The 20035-nt window shown below is 37.4% G+C and overlaps 2 protein-coding genes across 2 annotated transcripts; both read right to left on the reverse strand.

The window, feature by feature from the left end:
* Window positions 1-202: 202 nt before the first annotated feature.
* LOC104878567 (vegetative cell wall protein gp1-like) lies at window positions 203-1360 on the reverse strand. Its single transcript, XM_010649136.1, has 2 exons — window positions 938-1360; window positions 203-355 (listed from the first exon to the last, which is right to left on the reverse strand). Exons 1-2 carry the CDS (start codon window positions 1358-1360, stop codon window positions 203-205), a joined length of 576 nt encoding a protein of 191 aa, XP_010647438.1.
* An 896-nt stretch (window positions 1361-2256) lies between these two features.
* Window positions 2257-19650, reverse strand: LOC132254785 (uncharacterized; the record flags this gene model as incomplete). The annotated part of the gene is made up of 4 exons (XM_059741298.1): window positions 18739-19650; window positions 18294-18684; window positions 3342-3470; window positions 2257-3206 (listed from the first exon to the last, which is right to left on the reverse strand). Coding segments are annotated over exons 1-4 (2382 nt in total), but the record flags the coding sequence as incomplete, so codon positions are not given.
* Between the last annotated feature and the right edge of the window lie 385 nt (window positions 19651-20035).

The raw sequence follows: 20035 nt of genomic DNA on the forward strand, positions 1-20035 counted from the left end.
ATTCCACAAGAGAAACGATGACAGTGGGCTCAGATGAAGGAGGAGGTGCTGGGGTAGCTGGTACGACTGGTGGAGCACCCTGAGTGATAGGGGAGGTTGAATGTATAGCCTCGGGCATGTGCACTGAGGTGGGTGTTGCAGGGGTCGGAGGTGTGGTCTCTGTGAGAATCTCATCCTGCTGGGCCTGAGGTAGCTGGTCATCTCAGGGTAGCTCTGGAGGTGCAGGCACAGCTGGTGCTCCCTCGGGTGCAAAGTAGGCTACCAAGTGATGCCATTTGTCGAGAGAGAAATCCTCTCTGCAATGGCGGCGCCTCTCAAGACGGGGCTGTTCAGGATAGCCCAGATGCTCTAAAATCTGGCAGAGGAGCCTCGGAAATAGTAATGGAATGCCATCTGCCCTCTGAAGCTTCTTCTGATGGACTTTTTCTTCAAAATGAAGAAGAGAAGTCATAATCAAATGATGAGGGCCGAAGAAATAGCCCTCAGAAATCCTAAATAATGCCTCAAGTATAGCTCCTCTCCTCTGAACTTTATGCTGAAGGGGGAATAGGTTGGCACGCAGGAGCACATCAATGAGGAGCATCCCAGATGGAAGCTCTCTCCTGGTCAATACCGAGGCTGTAGAAGTCCCCCTGGACAAAATGCGGACCATGTCGCTCTGAGAGAATGAGGACCACTCCCTGAAATCTGCCTGAAACACGGGCTCATAAGGTATACGGAGGGCCTCAGCAATGTGGCGAGCTCCAATGGCACCCTGGCGTCCGTCTATGGTAAATTGGATGAGAGTAGGATTGCGGAGGCCTCGAGTAGTCATAGATTGATAAAAATCTAGAACTACTCTGGGATAGTAGAATTGCCTAGGAGTGAGAAGACCCTCCATGTGATACCTCTGCAGCAGTCGGAATGAATCTCGGAGCTCTGGCTGCTGTCTGAGGGCCTCTATATCAAAGTAGGTCTCAGAGTGGAAGGATCGATCTCTGCAATCCAAATTGCCCTCTATCGGTGGTCCAGCTATCATGGGACGCCTGATAACGGTCTCGAGAGGAATATCCGCAGGAATCCGGGAGTCCTCTGTAGGTGGGTCTGGCTGAGGTGCGTGGGATGGCTCTCCAGGACCCGAGAACTTGGTTCTCTTCGCTGGTGGCCGAGAAACAGGGCTCGTGGCCTGATCGACTAGTGGCACAGGGTCCGTGGGTGGCCTCCTGGTGGGGTATCGACGCTGAGAAGGAGCTTCCCCCTCAGATGGGGGAATGGCCGGGGCCTGAACAGGTGGCGAAGCTACGGCTCCCATGGCGGCTCGATGTGGTCGAGGTGTCGGTGAGGATGGGGAGGCGGAATGGCCTCCTCTGGTCTTCGCCATGGCCGAAATGGAGGTAGATGACTGTTCGGGATTCCAGAGATTTCACAGCTGGTGCGCGGGGTGTCCTTTGGGCTTCTGGACCTCAAGGGTTTATATAGGAATGAGGTTTAAGGGGTTTCTGATGTTTTAAAATTTTCCAAGGCAACCGAAAAGTCGTTTTTGGATGTTAGGCACAATTTCGGGGGTAAAATTTTAATTTAAAAGTCCGTTTTAAATTTTTAGAACTTAAAATTTTACCATGCGAAATTTTCGCACCTTGGTCTGCAAATTTCGCACCTTGGAATTGGGTGTGCGAAATTTTCGCACCTTGAACAGTGGTGTGCGAAATTTTCGCACACTGTTTCGCACAGTGCGAAAATTAGCTTGAGGTGTGCGAAATTGGCACACGTGTGCCAGGAGAGGATTTCGCACAGTGCGAAAATTTTCGCACCTTACACAGTGGTGTGCGAAATTGGATTTTAGGAAATTCGCACCTTGAAAACGGATTTCGCACCTTGAGATAGATTTCGCACCTTGAAATTGGGGTGTGCGAAAATTGCTTCCTTTGGCCCAAGGATTTCGCACCTTGGTTTTAGGGTGTGCGAAATTTTGGCACCTTGAAATCAGGTGTGCGAAATTTTGGCACCTTGAAATCAGGTGCTCTGCTTCCTTGGTTTTACTCCCCTGTTCTGCTTTTGAAGAGCTCTCCTCACCTTTCATGATTTTTTCTGAAATTTATCATCAAAATTGACTTGAATTAAGACAAAATAAACTAAGATTGAGGAAAAATTATAATAAAAAGAAATAAAATTAATGATATAACTGTAAAACTATAACAAAAAATTCATGGACTTATTTAGCCCATGATACCCTGCTTTCCCTCAGAGTTGTGGTGGTTCAAGGAGGTTGATCTCCTCCTTGTCTGTACTGTAAGGCTCTATAAATGGCTTGAGACGATGGCCATTGACTTTGAAGGTTTGATTGCCTGTGGGATTGAATATTTCCACCACTCCGTTGGGATGCACTTCATGAATTATGAAAGGACCCGTCCACCTGGATTTCAATTTTCCTGGAAAGAGATGAAGTTTAGAGTCATAAAGCAAAACTTTTTGTCCTTTGGTAAAATTTTTCTGATTTACCAACTGATCATGCCATTTTTTCAATCTTGCTTTGGCAATTTTTGAATTGAGGTATGCATCATTCCTCATTTCCTCCAATTCATTCAAATCCAAACATCTCTTTAACCCGGCTCTTGTCAAATCCATGTTGAGCTTTTTGATTGCCCACCATGCTTTATACTCAATCTCTACTGGAAGATGACACGCTTTGCCATAGACAAGGCGATAGGGAGACATTCCTAGAATGGTCTTGTAAGCGGTCCTATAAGCCCATAAGGAATCCAGGAGCTTGATAGACCAATCCTTCCTATTCACATTGACCACATTCATCAATATATTCTTGATCTCACGGTTGGCCAACTCAACTTGGCCACTTGTTTGAGGGTGATAAGGTGTAGCTACCTTATGCTTAACCCCATACTTGGCTAGAAGAGTCTCAAAAGGTTTATTGCAAAAGTGGGTTCCCCCGTCACTTATAATGGCCTTTGGCACTCCAAATCTTGCAAAGATGTTGTCCTTGAGGAATTTAAGTACCACCTTATGATCATTGCTCCTACATGGGATTGCCTCTACCCACTTAAAGATATAATCCACTCCTACCAAGATGTAGGAATGTCCAAATGACATTGGAAATGGTCCCATAAAGTCTATACCCCAGACATCAAAGATATCCACTATTAAGATGGGGTTCAAGGACATCATATTTCGGCGTGTTAGCTTACCAAGCCTTTGACACCGATCACATGCCTTACACATAGAATGGGCATCCTTGAAAAGAGAGGGCCACCAAAAGCCTGATTGGATCACTTTCATAGCTGTTTTCTGGGAGGCAAAATGACCTCCACATGCATTATCATGGCAATGGGAAAGAATTCCCGATTGCTCTTGCTCAGGAACACATTTCCTTATAATTTGATCTGCACAATATTTGAAAAGAAAAGGTTCCTCCCAATAATAAGCATGGATCTTAGCCAAGAAATGCCTCTTGTCTTGAGCACTCCACTCACTTGGTACTTCTCCAGTAACCAAAAAGTTTGCAATGTGAGAATACCATGGAGCTAAATCTACTGACATGAGAGACTCCTCAGGGAAGTCATCATTGATAGGTAGACCATGTGAGTCATGTGCTATCACTAGTCTGGACAAGTGGTCAGCTACCACATTTTCTACCCCCTTTTTATCCCTGATTTGGAGATTGAATTCTTGGAGCAAAAGAATCCATCTTATCAATCTTGCCTTGGCATCCTGCTTGGTTAGCAAGTACTTCAAAGCAGAATGGTCAGTGAACACTACTATAGAGGACCCTACCAAATAAGCACGAAACTTATCCAAGGCAAAAACTACTGCCAACAACTCCTTCTCAGTAGTTGTGTAGTTCTTTTGAGCCTCATTCAAAGTTCTGCTTGCATAATAGATCACATAGGGCTTTCCATCTTCTCTTTGCCCTAAAACAGCCCCCATAGCAAGATCACTTGAATCACACATTACCTCAAAAGGTAATTTCCAATTTGGGGCTCTCACTATTGGTGCAGTTGTGAGGAATTGCTTCAATTCCTCAAAACTTCTCTGACACTTCTCATCCCACACAAACTTGGCATCCTTTACCAAAAGCTCACACAGAGGTTTTGAGATTTTTGAGAAATCCTTAATGAACCTCCTATAGAATCCTGCATGTCCAAGGAATTGCCTAATTCCTTTAACATTTGTGGGAGGTGGCAACTTAACAATAAGTTCCACCTTTGCCTTATCTACCTCAATGCCATTTTTGGAGATGATATGTCCTAAGACAATTCCTTTTTGTACCATAAAATGGCACTTCTCCCAATTTAGCACTAGGTCTTTCTCAATACATCTATGGAGAACAGCTTCTAAATGCATCAAACACTCCTCATAAGAACTTCCATATACAGTGATGTCATCCATGAAAACTTCCATGATGCGTTCGACCATGTCACTGAAGATGCTTAGCATGCATCTTTGGAAAGTTGCAGGAGCATTACATAGACCAAAGGGCATTCTCCTATAAGCAAAAGTACCAAAGGGACAAGTGAAGGTTGTCTTTTCTTGATCTTCCAAATCAATTTCTATTTGGAAGTACCTTGAATAACCATCTAGAAAACAATAGAAAGGATGTCCTGAGACTCTCTCAAGGACTTGGCCCATGAAAGGCAATGGAAAATGGTCCTTCCTAGTCACTGAATTCAGCCTTTTATAGTCTATACACACCCTCCATCCTGAGGTAGGACGTGTAGAGACTTCCTCCCCTTTCTCATTCTGGATCACAGTGATTCCAGATTTCTTTGGGACTACTTGGGTGGGACTCACCCACAAGCTGTCTGAAATGGGATATATGATCCCAGCTTGAAGTAGCTTCAAAACTTCACTCCTCACCGCCTCTTGCATGTGAGGATTCAGTCTCCTTTGGGGTTGTCTCACTGGTTTTGCATCATCCTCCATATAAATATGATGGGTGCACACCAAAGGGCTAATCCCTTTCAGATCAGAAGTTTGCCATCCAATGGCTTTCTTACATTTTCTGAGGACTCCTAAAAGACTATCCTCTTGATCACTAGTGAGGGTTGAGGAAATTACCACTAGACATTTCTCATCATCCTCCAAGTATGCATACTTCAACTCCAGAGGAAGTGGTTTTAAAATAAGCTTTGGAGGGTTCTCCACAGCAACTCCTTGTGAGTCTTCCTGGTTGAACAGTGGTAAGATCTCTTCCCGTCTCCTCCAAGGAGACATAATGGCTAGCACATCAGAGGGTTCAGGGAACCCATCTTCAAGGACTTCCAGGTTTTCCTTCAAGCTCTCCTCTAAACTCTTGTCACAGTGCTCTTCAACCAAAGTGTTGATCAAGCACACCTCCTCAAATCCTTCCTCCTCTTCAGGGTAAAGATGCCTCTTACATAAGTGGAATATGTTTAATTCCAATGTCATGTTTCCAAATGTGAGCTGCATCACCCCATTCCTACAATTAACAATAGCATTGGAGGTAGCAAGGAAAGATCTCCCTAGGATGATTGGTACATAATTTTCTTCCTTGACAGAGGAATCAGTATCAAGCACCACAAAATCCACAGGATAGTAGAATTTGTCCACTTGAACTAGAACATCCTCTATCACTCCCCTTGGGATTTTGACAGACCTATCAGCTAAAGAGAGGGTCATGGTTGTGGGCTTTAATCCTCCTAGTCCCAGTTGCTTATACACAGAGTATGGGAGCAAATTCACACTTGCTCCCAAATCTAATAAAGCTTTTTCCACATGTGTCCCTCCAATGTTGACTGATATGGTGGGACATCCCGGATCTTTATACTTAACTGGGGACTTACTCTGAATGATAACACTCACTTGCTCAGTGAGGAATGCATTCTTTGTCACCTGTAAACCTCTCTTGACTGTGCACAAGTCCTTTAGAAACTTTGCATATGTGGGGACTTGCTTGATCATATCAAGTAAAGGTATATTCACCTTCACTTGCCTCAGCACTTCAAGAATTTCTGATGAATTCTTGATTTCTTTCTTTCCATGTAAAGCTTGAGGAAAAGGGGGAGGCATATGTTTCTTCATCATATCCTCCTTAATCACTATCCTTGGTTCTTCTTCAATGCTTGATTTGGATGCACTTTTCTTCCCACTCTGCTCTTCTTGGTTTTTGCCCTCTTTAATCAAGGGTCCCTTTGATCTGAGTTCTTCATCAGGCCCCAAGTTAGGCAAGGGTTGATCAACCTCCTTTCCACTCCTCAAGGTTATCACAGCTTTGACCTCCCTCAACTTTGAAGAATCCCCCTCTTGGGTTTCAACTTCATGAACACCCTTAGGATTTTGGCTTGGTTGAGAGGGGAATTTTCCTTTCTCATTCACTGTGTTGAGGTTGGTAAGTCTAGAGATGGAGTACTGAATATTATCTATCTTATGATATAGATCATTTTGCATCCCATCCATTCTCTTATTTAGAGAACTCTCAACATTCTCAATCTTTTGGTGCAATTGGGAGTTGATTGCCCTTTGTTCACCCACAAAGTCATTCATGACTTTACTTAGGTTTGCAATGGCTTGCTCCACTGAAGATGGTTGTTGAGGTGCTTGGATTTGGCCTTGTGGTTGGTATGGAGGTGGTCTTGGTTTCCAAGAGAAATTTGGGTGGTTTCTCCAGCTTGAATTATAGGTGTTACCATAGGATGCACTGTTGTTGGGCCTAAATTGCCCCACAACATTCACTTGATCACCTAACATTTCTCTCACGGCTGGCATGGTTGGGCACTCATCTACCACATGATCACATGATTGGCAAATTGTGCATGGCATGGCATGGGTTTGAGTCTCGGAAATAGCTTGGACTTCATGCATCTTTTTCAACTCAAGTTCTTCCAACCTCCTAGCTAATGTTGCCACTTTAGCTTTCATGTCCACGTCTTCACTCAACATGTACATTCCAGCCTTTGGATTTTGGGTTTGTTGAGAGGGAAACTTTCCTTTCTCTCTTGAGTTGGGCTCATCCCATCCTCTTGACACCTCAGCCACATAACTTAAAAAGTCCATGGCTTCATCAGGATTCTTACTCATAAAATCTCCCCCACACATGGTCTCAAGAATTTGCTTCATGGAAGAAGACATTCCATCATAAAAATAGCTCACTAAGAGCCATGTATCAAAACCATGATGAGGACAAGCATTGATGGCTTCCATATACCTTTCCCAACACTCATGGAACTTCTCATTTTCTTTTGCAGAAAAGTTTGAGATTTGTCTCTTCAACCCATTAGTCCTATGGGTGGGGAAATATTTCTTCAAAAATTCAGCTTGAAGATCAACCCAATTCCTTATGCTCCTTGGCCTTAAAGAATTAAGCCATATTTTTGCCTTATCCTTCAAAGTAAAAGGGAATAGCTTGAGTCTCATCAAGTCTATTGAAGCTCCTCCCTCTCTAAAGGTATTACACACCTCCTCAAACTCCTTAATGTGAGAATATGGATTCTCACTCTCCATTCCATGGAAAGTTGGTAGGAGGGGTACAATATGGGGTCTTATAACCAACTGCTCAAGAGGGGGCAGGATGCATGAGGGTGCACTCATCCTTGGGGGATGCATTCTATCCCTCATGGATAGGTATGCATTGGGATTACCCCCTTGACCTTGTTGAGAATTCTGATCCTCTGGTGGAGGGTCCATGATATTTACACAGATATCCAACTCTGTGTCTTGAGGATTCTCAATCCTTACTAATCTTCCCTCTTGGTCCCTAATCCAATAGGGCATGCACAAGTTACTACTTACCTGAAATAAGACAAAAACAACAAAAACAAAAGGAATCTAGAAAAGAAAAGAAAAAAATTAAGGTTAGAAAGAAAATGAAATTAAAATTAACAAAAGGAAAATGAAAGAAAATGAAATTAGTGAAAAAGGAACTCACCTAACTTGTGATAAAAATCACAAGTAGCCTCAAAAAGGTTGTATCACTGTATTGTGGCACCATCCCCGGCAACGGCGTCATTTGATTCGCTTGAGTTCCCAGCCGGGTCTTTTAATAAAAAATATTTATAAAACCTATGACCTTATACTGGCGTAGCAAAGCTACTATAGTATAGCAGTTCTAGGGTCGAACTCAGGGATGGGTTTTCACTCTATCAGTGACAGATTCTAAATTAGAAATTGATTCTGATGATTTCCTTTAGCACAAACTTGAAATTTAAAAGAAACTAAAATTGTTTTGAAAGTGGTGATTTAAACTAAACTCACATAGAACTAAGTAAAAAGTGGAAAAAAGAAAGTCTCCCGGAGCTAAAGGTTGCTAGGTTCAAGTACCAGATGCAAAGTGGAAAATTCCGGATTTTTCTCCTCGCATTGGGGATTTAACCTATAGTTATTTCCCGAATCGGTATAGGTTTGACAATGAAGTTTTAATCCATAAAAAGTCACTAGAGATGGTAGTCAAGGTCCATTAATGGCTTAAGACACTATGGGCTATCACCTTGAATCACTTTCCAATGGCTCGTACATGATAACTAATGGACTGATATGGATCTAGCAATAAGCATCCACAGAGACCTTAAGCTTACCATGTATTGGCCAGTCAAAGTGATCCTAAGGGATTTAAAGCAAAACTTTGAATTTAGAAACCATTTATGGACTCCAACTACCTGAATTTAATACACGGAAATTTTCCACCTTTTAATCTGGACTTTTCACCTAGCTTCCTTTACTCCAAGAAACTTTTGGTTTAGCCTCTCATCCTCTGGGAAAACATCCTCAGAGGGTGTTTGGCTTGCAAGAAAATAGAAAATAGAAGAGAGAAAATAAACAAAAGAGATCTCTGTATATCAAAGTTACATAAGTTGGTCTCCTGGAGAAAGCTCCCCGAAAAGATCCATTTTCAGTGATTACAAGAGAATTTATATAGGAAGGTAATTTTACCCTTCCTTGGATACTTCCTAGCTAAGGAATTACATGAGTGGTTGAATACAAGGAGAAAATGGAAATTTAGACACAAAAATATCAGAAGAAAAAGAGTCGGCAAAAATATCCAATTTTCGCACGCTGAGTTCCAATTTCGCACTTTGGTTTGAGGTGTGCGAAATTTTCGCACAGTGGATTGAGGATTTCGCACCTTGATTTCCATCGTGCGAAATTTTCGCTCAGCTTGATGCAGTTGTCTTCCAGAGGCCATATCTTTCTCATTTCAGCTCCAAATCATACATGGTTTGAACCGTTGGATTCTTGACTTTCTGAGATTTGAAATGGTATATAGAATGTAAAAAATGGACTTCGGGAAGTGCTCCAAAAGTGCAATGAAAGACTGAAGCTGTGTCCCCTGTTTTCATCCCCTGTTTTCCTCTTCTCCATTGTTTCTTCCTTGTATACTTTGAACCACTAAGGCAAAGGATTATGAGGCTCCATAGCTTGATTTCTTCATAAATTTAAGCTTTCAAAAGCTTTGCCCTGAACTATAAATAGCTCTCCCTCATTCTTAAATTGCTTTGGTGAGCATAAAGCTATCAAAAAGCACCAAAACTTAACACAATTGTTAGAAACGATTGCAAGGGCTCCTAACATGCTAATTGGGTTAAAAGGCAATAATTACTACTCAATGGTGTTTAAAAGAGCTAATTACAAGCTACAAAATAGCATGTTTTGAGTAGTAATCAACCATTCATCTGACGAGCCTCTGATTTTTGTTCAAGTAGAGGGGACTGACACAAGACAACTAGTCCCAAGAAAATAGCCAAATCAACTAGTTTTAAAATAATAATAAATTACTTTAGAAACCTTGAGACTTGTAAAGCTTAGTTACTTGTGGTAGATATTTGAGTTTTCATTTCCAAAGTTTTGGAAGGTGTGAAGACATTAAAGGATAAATATGAGGGAAAATGATGAAAAAAAAGTCTTTTCGTCTTTTGTTCTGAATTTTCAGTCAATAGAATATGGTGGATTCTAGATTTTCTTGGGTTTGATGTGTTCAATCCTTTTTTTTTTTTTTTCCGGCTTTATGCTACATTACAATACTTTTATAAGATGTTAACCATGTCTCACTTATTGATTGATTGTGGCATGTGGTAAATCAATTGTGCTTGATGAGGCCTAAGGGTCACTAGCAAGTGCATGCATTTAATGTCAAATGGCTAGTCATTAGGTTGATTAGGTAGTCAAATAATTTTGTAACAATTGCTTTATAATGGGTATTTTCTTCCTTTTGGTTATAAAAACATAAATTGGGATACATTATCACACATCAAACAATTGCAAAACATTTTTACTTGAAACCCCAACCTTCATTAATTTTTCTTTCAAGTGTAATCAATTTCCAAATTGCTAATCTCATGTATTACACATTTTGATTAGAGCCTCAACTTGTACATACATTGGCATTGTGATATCGAAATGTTTTGATACCAAGACACTTGGATTGCTATTTTTGAATCTAAACTATTGAGATTAGTTTTCTTTCATAATTTTCCTTATTAGGCTTGGACAACTAAGCTTTTTAATAATTGTTTTTATGGTTGGATGATGTGGCATTGATTGTAAATCTATGTTGTAAATAAAATACTAAAGTCTAAATACATGATAACTTTGGCCAAGAAAAATCAGAAATAAAGTTACCACGACTTTGTAGTATTCCAGGTTGTCATCCTCTGAGATTAGCTCTAATATGTTTATTTGTTCTTATATTCAAAGGATTAATTATTTACTAAAGATAAAAAAAATATCTAATTCAAATAAATCATAATAAAATATAGATGAAAATTTCCCAAATAAAACTATTTAAATTATAGAATAATTATTGATTTTTAATTCAATTAATCAAAATTGGGGGTCCACAACCCAACTTCAAGTAAAAACCTTTAGATGAAACAATGGTATATAATTTAATAGTCTTAGGGTAATCAAAATGCATGGTCTAGTGAGATTAACCTGAGTTCCACACCTCAAAGTTGATCCTATATTAACTTTTAATATTTTATTACATTGAATTACCTAATAAATGACATGAAATTTAGGTTTAGGCCAGTCTAAGGTTTTTAGGCTTTTACCATTTGTGTAGATTAGCCTCATGGTAGATAACAATGACAAAACCTTTGATAACTAGAGATCAAGAATTACCAAGAATCCCTAGTATCAAGGAATATGCGATTATATCATCTCCTAAGTCAAACTAACTTTAGAGGGTATTTTGATCTCAATACTAATGTCCTAAGCTTTTATTCATTCCATTATTAATCTGATTTCACCCATTGTTTCCCTTTGGATCTAACTTTAGGTTTTCATGTTTCACCCCAAGATGGCTTTTCAGCCTCTTATGGACATGTCCTCACATATATAGGCCATAAAATAATAAGAAAGAACCATTCTTGAATTCAAAGAAATTAAAAACAATGATGTATTCAATAATAAAAAGAAGAAAGAAAACAAACCAAGAAAAACCTTCAAAGTCTTCTTCCCTCTCCCCAAGAATCATTAAGCCATCTCTACTTTTAAAAAACAAAATCAAGAACTGCCTAAAAAACCTAAATATTGAGTTTTGATAGTTTCCATCAAAAAAACCTAACACGTGAAATGTTCCTATTGGCCACTTGTTTTACAAATAATTAGCTAAAATGACTAATAATAATAATAAAATCGTGATTTCTAGTTGTGTGGGGTCCACTTAGGGCAGATGAAGTGCCCAAGATGCAATTTCCAAAGTAAAGGAGGCAAAATATCAATGTGGTAGTGTGTGAATTCAAAATTGGGGTTATTTCAAATTGGATTTCAAAATCATTTTGAAATGGTCCTTCAACTTTGTACAGTTATTTTCAAATAGTCATAACTTCTTCGTTTTAGCTCCAATTTACACACTATTTAAATCATTGGATTTCTAACTTATATATCTTCGACACAATATATATCTTGCCTAAAATTGACTTTGGAAAGTGCTCTAAATTTCATTTCAAAGTCAGATTACATGTTGCAACCAAATTTTGCATTTCGAATTTCCATTCAACTTGATGAATTTGCTTTATGCCTCATTATCTATGTTTGCTTGCCTTTTCTCATAGTCCATGAGTTTTGACTTGCCTATTTCCTTATTTAAATCATTTCTTAATCTTTCAAAATTTAAAGTGATTCAACTTGCACCTTTTTATTTCTTGAAACTTGAGATAATTTTCAAAAATGCAAGTTAAACTCATGGCTAAGGCCTTAGCAACAATTTTGATCAAGTCGGATGATTTAAGTGTTTTATGGTGTATAAATCATATCGAATATATGCCATTAGAGCACATATTTTGGCTCCAATCAAGCATAAAAAAGTCTTGCCACTTTGATGATAGTTAACTATAAATAGGTTAGGTTGTTAGAAATTGAAAATATTTTGTTGGAACATTATTGTTACAATTAGATTCAAAGATCAATTTTTGAATTTGAATTTTCCCTTTATACTCTCTAGTTTCAGTCATTTTCTCTCACTTTCTTAACTACCAAACAAGGAGAATGAAGGCCTAATTATACACATACATATATAGTAACTAAACATCATTTTATCCAATTTTATCCAATAAAGGAGTGTTTATGGGTGAAAATCACTATTGGCACTATAAAAAATAGAACAAATAACCCAACGAACCAAAGTGGTTGAAGAACTTCCAAAGGATAGAACAATGTTCATAAAGTGATAATGAACATGTAGATTTCTTGGCCTAATTTGCATCAAGTACACCTTTGTTCATAAGAAAAATCCATTTTTAACATCTAAGTAGTACAAGTATTGATAAGAATGAGAACTAGTTGATATGTGTAAAATAAAAAAAGTTAAAAAATACTAAAATAGCTAGAAGATATTAAAGGTAGATTTGGATTTTTTTTTCTTTCTAAAAATGATTTTCTATTCTTTAGAACAAAAATAATAATAATTTTTTGAACTTAAAAAAAGCATTTGACAAATTGAGGTGTTTTTCATGTAGTTTTTTGTAGAGTTTTTTTTTTTTTTTTTTAAGAAATAAGTGGAAATACAAAGAATAATAGGGTAAGAATATTGTATTCTACATAAATGCATGATGCTTCATAGAGAACAGACTAAAAAAATTGTTTTCATATTGAGTTCCCAAATAAAATTTTATCTGAAAAGGATAAACAACTTATTTTTAAAACAGTGTTCTCGAAAACCAATTTTGTGAGAGCTATTGTTGAATTTTTTTTTCAAACAAACCCTAAGAGTTATTATTGGGAGTAAGCCATTGGATTTATTATATATATATATAGGAAATAGTCGCAACATCATATTATAAATGCTTAAACTAATGATACAATAAAATATTCATCAATTTTTTTTAATAGTATTTTTTTATTATTACTTCACCTTTCTTTTTCTTAAACTAGGCTTTAATGGTCAAGCGGGAGTGATTATCCCACATTTCCTCATCTATAGCACCATTAGTCATATGATTAAAAACATTATTTGATTGAATTTTAAAAATGACAAGATAATACCTTATAGTTCTTTAATTTGGGATTCTAAAACTTTAATTCTCTATAATTATTGATGTATTAATTTAGGTTAACAATGTTATTCTATTTATGTATTGAGTTCATTGCATCTTACTTTCAACGGTTTTTTTTGGTGCTATTCAACTTCAAGTTGCTTCAGAGTTGATTTTTCTATGAAGTATACGTGTGTTTGAAGTAAATAGACCTTTAAGGAATGATTATGTTATAGTTATCGAGTGTCTATTTTGGAGAAATGACAAAAAATGATGTTAGGAATTAAAAAGGAAGGCAGGGTGTTTGAATGTCCTATAAGGCCTTCAAATGTCTTCCAACATTCGAACGTTCCCCTAAGGTGTTCAAATGCTAGGCTCTCCATGTATATGTAATCAAGCCCATTTTATATATTTAATCTAGTTCTTCATATTTCCAAGGGTATTTTTATAAAACTAAAATTTCAAATTGCTCTCCAAAGTCATCTCTTAGGTTTTTGGTATAAATATATGATTTTATTAAGTTGAAAAATATGTAAGAACATGATCGCTCGGATTTTTGTCGTTTATTGGATCAAAACAAAATTTATAACCTAATTCACTCTTCTATAGCAATTTGTACCCGATCAAAAAGTGGTTTTAGTACAAACTACTGTAGCATAGTGGTTTTTAGGTATCGTCCACAAGGATGGATTATTCTTGGTGATTAAGGCTTGGATGAGATGATAAGAAATGATTGTGATAAAGTGAAATTGACTTGAAATTGCATGATAAAATTCCAAAATAACAATGTATTCAAATTGAGAGGAAAATGAATAAGAGGGGAGATTCTCGGAGTTAGGATTTTCTAGAGAGCAATTTCCATGGTGAATAGGTGTTGAGATCTAATTTTCATCAAGTTAGATTGAAAACCTAAATTTTCATCTAAACTGATTTTTGATTTAGCTTTAGGTCTAGATCTAATTTCTCTTCAAATTAGGTAATCTAATCCAAGAGATCAATTCAAATCATATATTCAATTCATCTTAAATTATCTTCCAATGATTCACACAATGCAACTATTCAATCTCATTAAATCTAGCATTAAGAATTTAATGAATCTACCTAGCTTGCATTGTAGTAATCATCCAAGACAATTTGAAGAGAAAAATCCCCAAATTTCAGTTAATCAATCAATTAGATCAAATTACCTTTGCAATTCAAGCTCAATTCTCTAATTCACCATAGATCTTACCTCTAGATCCTCCCTCCTCCAAGAAAAACGAGATTTAGCCACTCATGCTTGGAGATTTGATCTCACAAGACATGTTTGGCTACCGAGAAAATAAGAGAAACTGAAAGAAAGTGGAGAATTGTATATAGGGGGAAGAAGTATGAAAAGTTATTACAATTAGAAAATGAATCAAAAGTCCTTTAAATGAGTAAATCCCGTTTCTATTTATAGGCCAAAGTAAAAAGGACACTTGGCAACATTTTAGAGGTCTTCCGGATGCTTCTTCATCAAGGAATCTGGAGAGAATGCACTTTCGCACGAGCCCCAAGTGATCTCGCATGATGGTGCGAAGTGGAGAATCCAACAACTTCAATTTCGTTCTTCTGGAGCGTTTCGCATGACTGTGCGAAATCACTTTCTCACAATTTCCCTTGGTGCTGCAGCCACAACCTTTCTGTCTCATTTCGCATGACTGTGCGAAAATTTCGCATGGTCATGCGAAATCGAAAATCATGCTATTTCGGCTCCTCTTTGCAATTTATCTCATTTCTTCATGTTTAATCCATCTCCACCATCTTCAATTAAGCTCCAAATCCCAATCCAAACTGATTGCATTGCTTCTTTCATTATGCATTTGGATCATCATCAACTTTATTTGTTTTCTTCAATTTGATTAATCTCTTTTGTCACCAATTTATCAAAATTATACCTTGAAATGACTCCAAAACTTCATAAAACTTGTTAGTAGCTCTTGCAAGGGCAACAACATGCTAATTGAGTGTTTTAGGCATAATTACTACTCAAAAGATGTGAAACTCATGAGAATTATTATCTAAAATATGCTCTTTTTGAGTAGTAATCATTCCCCCCAACCAACACATTGCTAGTCCCTTAGCAATGGTATAACAAAAGGAAAGAAAAACAATACCAAACAAAAGAAATCATAAGTCACATAAGCAAATCATTTGAAAAAATATATTTGAAATTTCCATAGCATAAATGGTTGATAAAGAAGCACACCCTACTATCCATAGGTATCAACAAAATCCCAACTTATTTACTATCTCTAATAGAAAGAATATCATGTAAGTCAAGGTATCAAAAACATATCCATCTTCATTCCCCAAACAATCTTTCCAAACAAGTCTTGAGTGTAATTAAGCTAGCCCCCAAATATAGTACTCAAAACTAATTCTCCCCCCAACCTAGCTCAATTTATCTCAAACAACAAAAATCACTCTCTCATAGGTTAAGAACACACCTATCTTTATTTTTTTATTATTATTTTTTTTCAAAGGACTTATTGTAGGAGTGCAATGCTAAAGGTATCTCCAAGTATATGGTCCATGTAGCGGGGATTCATCGATGACTCCCAACCATAAGGCATAGGGCACCAAGTTTATAGGACTATTTAACCAGCCACTAACTTCTCAGACTTCACCCCGGACTCCTCAAATTAGGATCCAATACCTTAGCACCTACAATTGAGCTCATACTTGACCTATCCACCCATGTAACAAGCATTGAGGTCGATGACTCCCAACCATAATGGCTTAGGGCACCAGGTTTTAAAGACCTTTAGGCCATATACCCCTCGGACCTTGCTCAGGTTTCAAGGAAAGCATAACTCAATCTTTTTATTCAATCGACCTTTTTTTTTTTTTTTTTTGAATTGGGCGCATTGGCCTCTTTTTAAGGTGTCTCAACTCAATTCAAGAGTAATCAATGTTATAAGACAATTAAGTCCAAGTCTTAAGGTTAGAATAGTTTTTCATCTTATATCCGGGGTCTAGAGTGCACAGTATGTGTCAAGACTCAAATAGAAATGACCCTTTGGAAAATGAAGACTTCAAAGTCAAATCAACTTTAATTCACATAACCAATCTTCTAAGATCAAGCAAATAAGCTAGTATTCTAAATCAAATTTTTTTTTTTTTCAAGTTAGGTTTGCTCATTCATCAATCACAAATGCTATAGTCATCTCAAAAAAATTTCACCAAATAAGTCACAAATGTGATTTATGAAAAAAAAAAATTATAGAAAAAACTAATAAAACTAATAACATATTTCCTTCTCTTCATTTTTAACCCTCCCCCCAACCTAACTTGTACATTGTCCTCAATGTGTAATGAAAATATACAAAGAAAGGAAGGGAAGATACCTCAATCTCTCATGAATTTCAGCTTCAATAGCTAAAACAAAAATAAGATCACACATGAGAATTGTTGGATATGAATGACATAAGAGAAGAAAATATGAAAACAAATCTATATAAAAAAAAACTATGTTAGAGACACAATTTATGGAGTAAAATCAAGGTATAGATGATGACAATGTCCAACGAAAACATGATTTCAATGATAAGTCGATGATTCTCATGGAGTTTTTGAAAATTTCACACAAGTGTGCAAACTAGACAAGAAGATGAAGTGTATTGCAACCACTTTCTTCTTTTGAAAGAACTTGGCACAATCATGCGAAAATTCGCAAGTACATGCGAATTAGTCAAGAGAGTTCTCTCTTACTATAACCTTCAGCAGAATTTCGCATAGTCATGCGAAAATTCGCATGTTGATGCGAAATGGTCCAGATGCATGAAATTTCTGCAGTCATCCACATTAGTTTCGCACAGTCATGCGAGAATTTCGCATGATCATGCCAACTGGGACAGAGACTCGTTTTGCACATTTCTGAAGTTATGAAAACTCCCTTGTTTTAGCATGAAAACTCCCCTGTTTTGGCATGAAGACTCCCTTGTTTTGGCATGAAGACGCAAATTGGTGATGGGCCATTAAAACTCCTTTTTCCTTTGCTTCATGCATTCCATCCATCCGGAAAAGTCCTTCAAAACACAAATCAAAGAATTGAGATGAATTTATTTAATGAAAACTAAAAGAAAAAAAAATCAAAATTCAAATAAAAGTAGAGAAATGAGAAACCATTGGGCTAGCTAGCCATTGACATGACTAAGCCCATTAACATTTGTATCAATACTCAATTTGGATATGGCTTGCAAACAATGAATGGACCAACTCCTTGGTACTTAAGCTTTCCCGGAAAAATATGTGGCTTGAAATAGCCTTCTTTGAACTTGTTCCTTTGAATAAGTTGGTCATGCCATTCCTTGAGCTTCTTTTTCATGATCTTTGGATTATTGTGCACACCATGCTTCATGGTTTTCACTTTCTTGAAGCTGAAAGACCATTTCATTAACTTCAAAGGTTGAATTTCTTCATTGATCCTCCAAACTTCAATCCATTCATTGGAAATTACTTCACCGAGTTTTGAAAAATTATCTTCAACATTTTCTTTCACTAGCTCTTCCATAGGCAATTCAATCAAATAAACCTCCTTAAGTTCCTCCTCCTCTTTGGTACCATGCTTCTTACATGAATGAAAAATGTTCAGCTCAATTGTCATATTACCAAAGGTAAGTTGCATCACCCCACTTCGACAATTAATCAATGCATTTGCTGTGGCAAGGAAAGGTCGACCAAGTATAATAGGAACATGGTTGAGTCTACTAGTTCCTTGTTCCGTATCAAGCACCACAAAATCAACCGGATAATAGAAGTTATCGATTTGGATCAACACATCTTCAATAATTCCTCTTGGAAACTTAACCGATCTATCCGCCAATGAAAGTGTGATGGAAGTAGACTTTAGTTCTCCAAGCCCCAATTGCTTATATACCGAGTAAGGAAGAAGATTCACACTTGCCCCCAAGTCTAAAAGTGCTCTTTTCACAAAAGTGTTGCCAATATTCACCGAGATAGTTGGACATCCCGGATCCTTATACTTGATTGGGGTTTTGCATTGGATGATTGCACTAACTTGTTCAGTCAAGAAAGCTTTCTTTTTCAAATGCATCCCTCTCTTTATGGTACACAAATCCTTAAGAAACTTGGCATAGGTTGGAACTTGTCTTATCATGTCAAGGAGTGGTATATTGACTTTGACTTGCTTGAGAACTTCAAAAATTTCTGGAGCATTATTTACCACTTTCTTGGATTGAAAAGCTTTGGGAAAAGGTGGAGCTAAGAGCATATCTTTCTTCTTAACCTCTTCTTTAACAATCTCATCTTCCTTTGATCTATCATCCTCATTCACCTCTTCCCCTTTTTCTTGTTCTTTCACATTTTCCTTTTGTTCCTCTTCTTTATTCTCTTTTGGTTTTGGCATAGGTTGATCAACTTGCTTACCACCTCTTAAGGTAATGACTGCTTTGACTTCATCCTTCTCAATAAAACTTTCACTTGTCTCTCCAATTTCATGGACTCCACTTGGATTTTGTTGGGGTTGTGAAGAGAATTTTCCTTTTTCTTGCACCGTATGCATGCTTGTGAGCTTAGAAATAGCAAGCTGCATATTATCAATCCTTTGTGTGAGATTGGTTTGCAAGCTATCAAATTTCTGATTGAAAGATGTCTCCACATGATCTATCCTTTGGTTTACTTGAATATTGATATTCTTTTGATCACCAATAAAATCACCCAAAATTTTACTCAAGTTTACAATAGCTTGCTCAACCAAAGAAACTTGTTGTGGAGAGTCTTCCATGAATTGTTGGCTTTGTGAGTGTTGCCTTGAAGAAAATTGTTCTTGTCCACAATTCCATGACATGTTCAGATGATTCTCAACAAGTCTTTCCCCCATGGATGGTATTGTAGGACAACCACTCACTTCATGTTCTATAGATTGACAATTAGAACATTGCTCCATGTAAATTGGATTATCATATATTGCATTCACCTCATGAAATCCCTTAGCTTCAAGTTCCTCTAGCCTTTTTGTCAAAGCTATCATTTTAGCTTGTAGATCAACATCTTCATTCAACATATACATTCTTCCTTTTGAATTGCTTTGAGACTTGGACTTGTGTAAATCCCTTTCATGTGGCTCATCCCATGACCTTGATATTTCAGCCACATAATTCAAAAATTCAAAAGCTTCATCAAGACTTTTGCTCATAAAGTCACCTCCACACATGGTTTCTAGCAATTGCTTCATAGTTGGCGACATGCCCTCATAGAAGTAACTCACCAACATCCATGTGTCAAAACCATGATGAGGACAAGCATTTATTACTTCCATATATCTTTCCCAACAAGCATAAAATTTTTCATTGTCCAATGCCACAAAGTTGGTAATTTGCCTTTTCAAGCCACTTGTGCGATGTATGGGAAAAAATTTCTTCAAGAAGGTTGTTTGTAGTTCCAACCATGACCTTATGCTTTGGGGCCTCAATAAGTTGAACCACAATTTAGCCTTATCCTTCAATGTGAATGGAAAAAGCTTCAATCTCATGAGCTCTATGGATGCAGTCCCTTCTTGAAAAGTATGACAAACTTCTTCAAAATCCTTGATGTGAGTATAAGGATTCTCATTCTCCATTCCATGAAATTGA

Source organism: Vitis vinifera, chromosome 2 (assembly GCF_030704535.1).
Source record: "Vitis vinifera cultivar Pinot Noir 40024 chromosome 2, ASM3070453v1".
In the NCBI taxonomy this organism is placed as follows: Eukaryota; Viridiplantae; Streptophyta; class Magnoliopsida; order Vitales; family Vitaceae; genus Vitis; species Vitis vinifera.

Bases quoted from the DNA above. Each gene is read 5' to 3' on its own strand.
- LOC104878567 (XM_010649136.1), bottom strand. From the start codon at position 1,360: ATGGCGAAGACCAGAGGAGGCCATTCCGCCTCCCCATCCTCACCGACA. The intron at 356-937 runs GCCCTCAGACAG...CTCCTCTGCCAG, and splicing joins AGACCTACTTTGATATAGAG to ATTTTAGAGCATCTGGGCTA.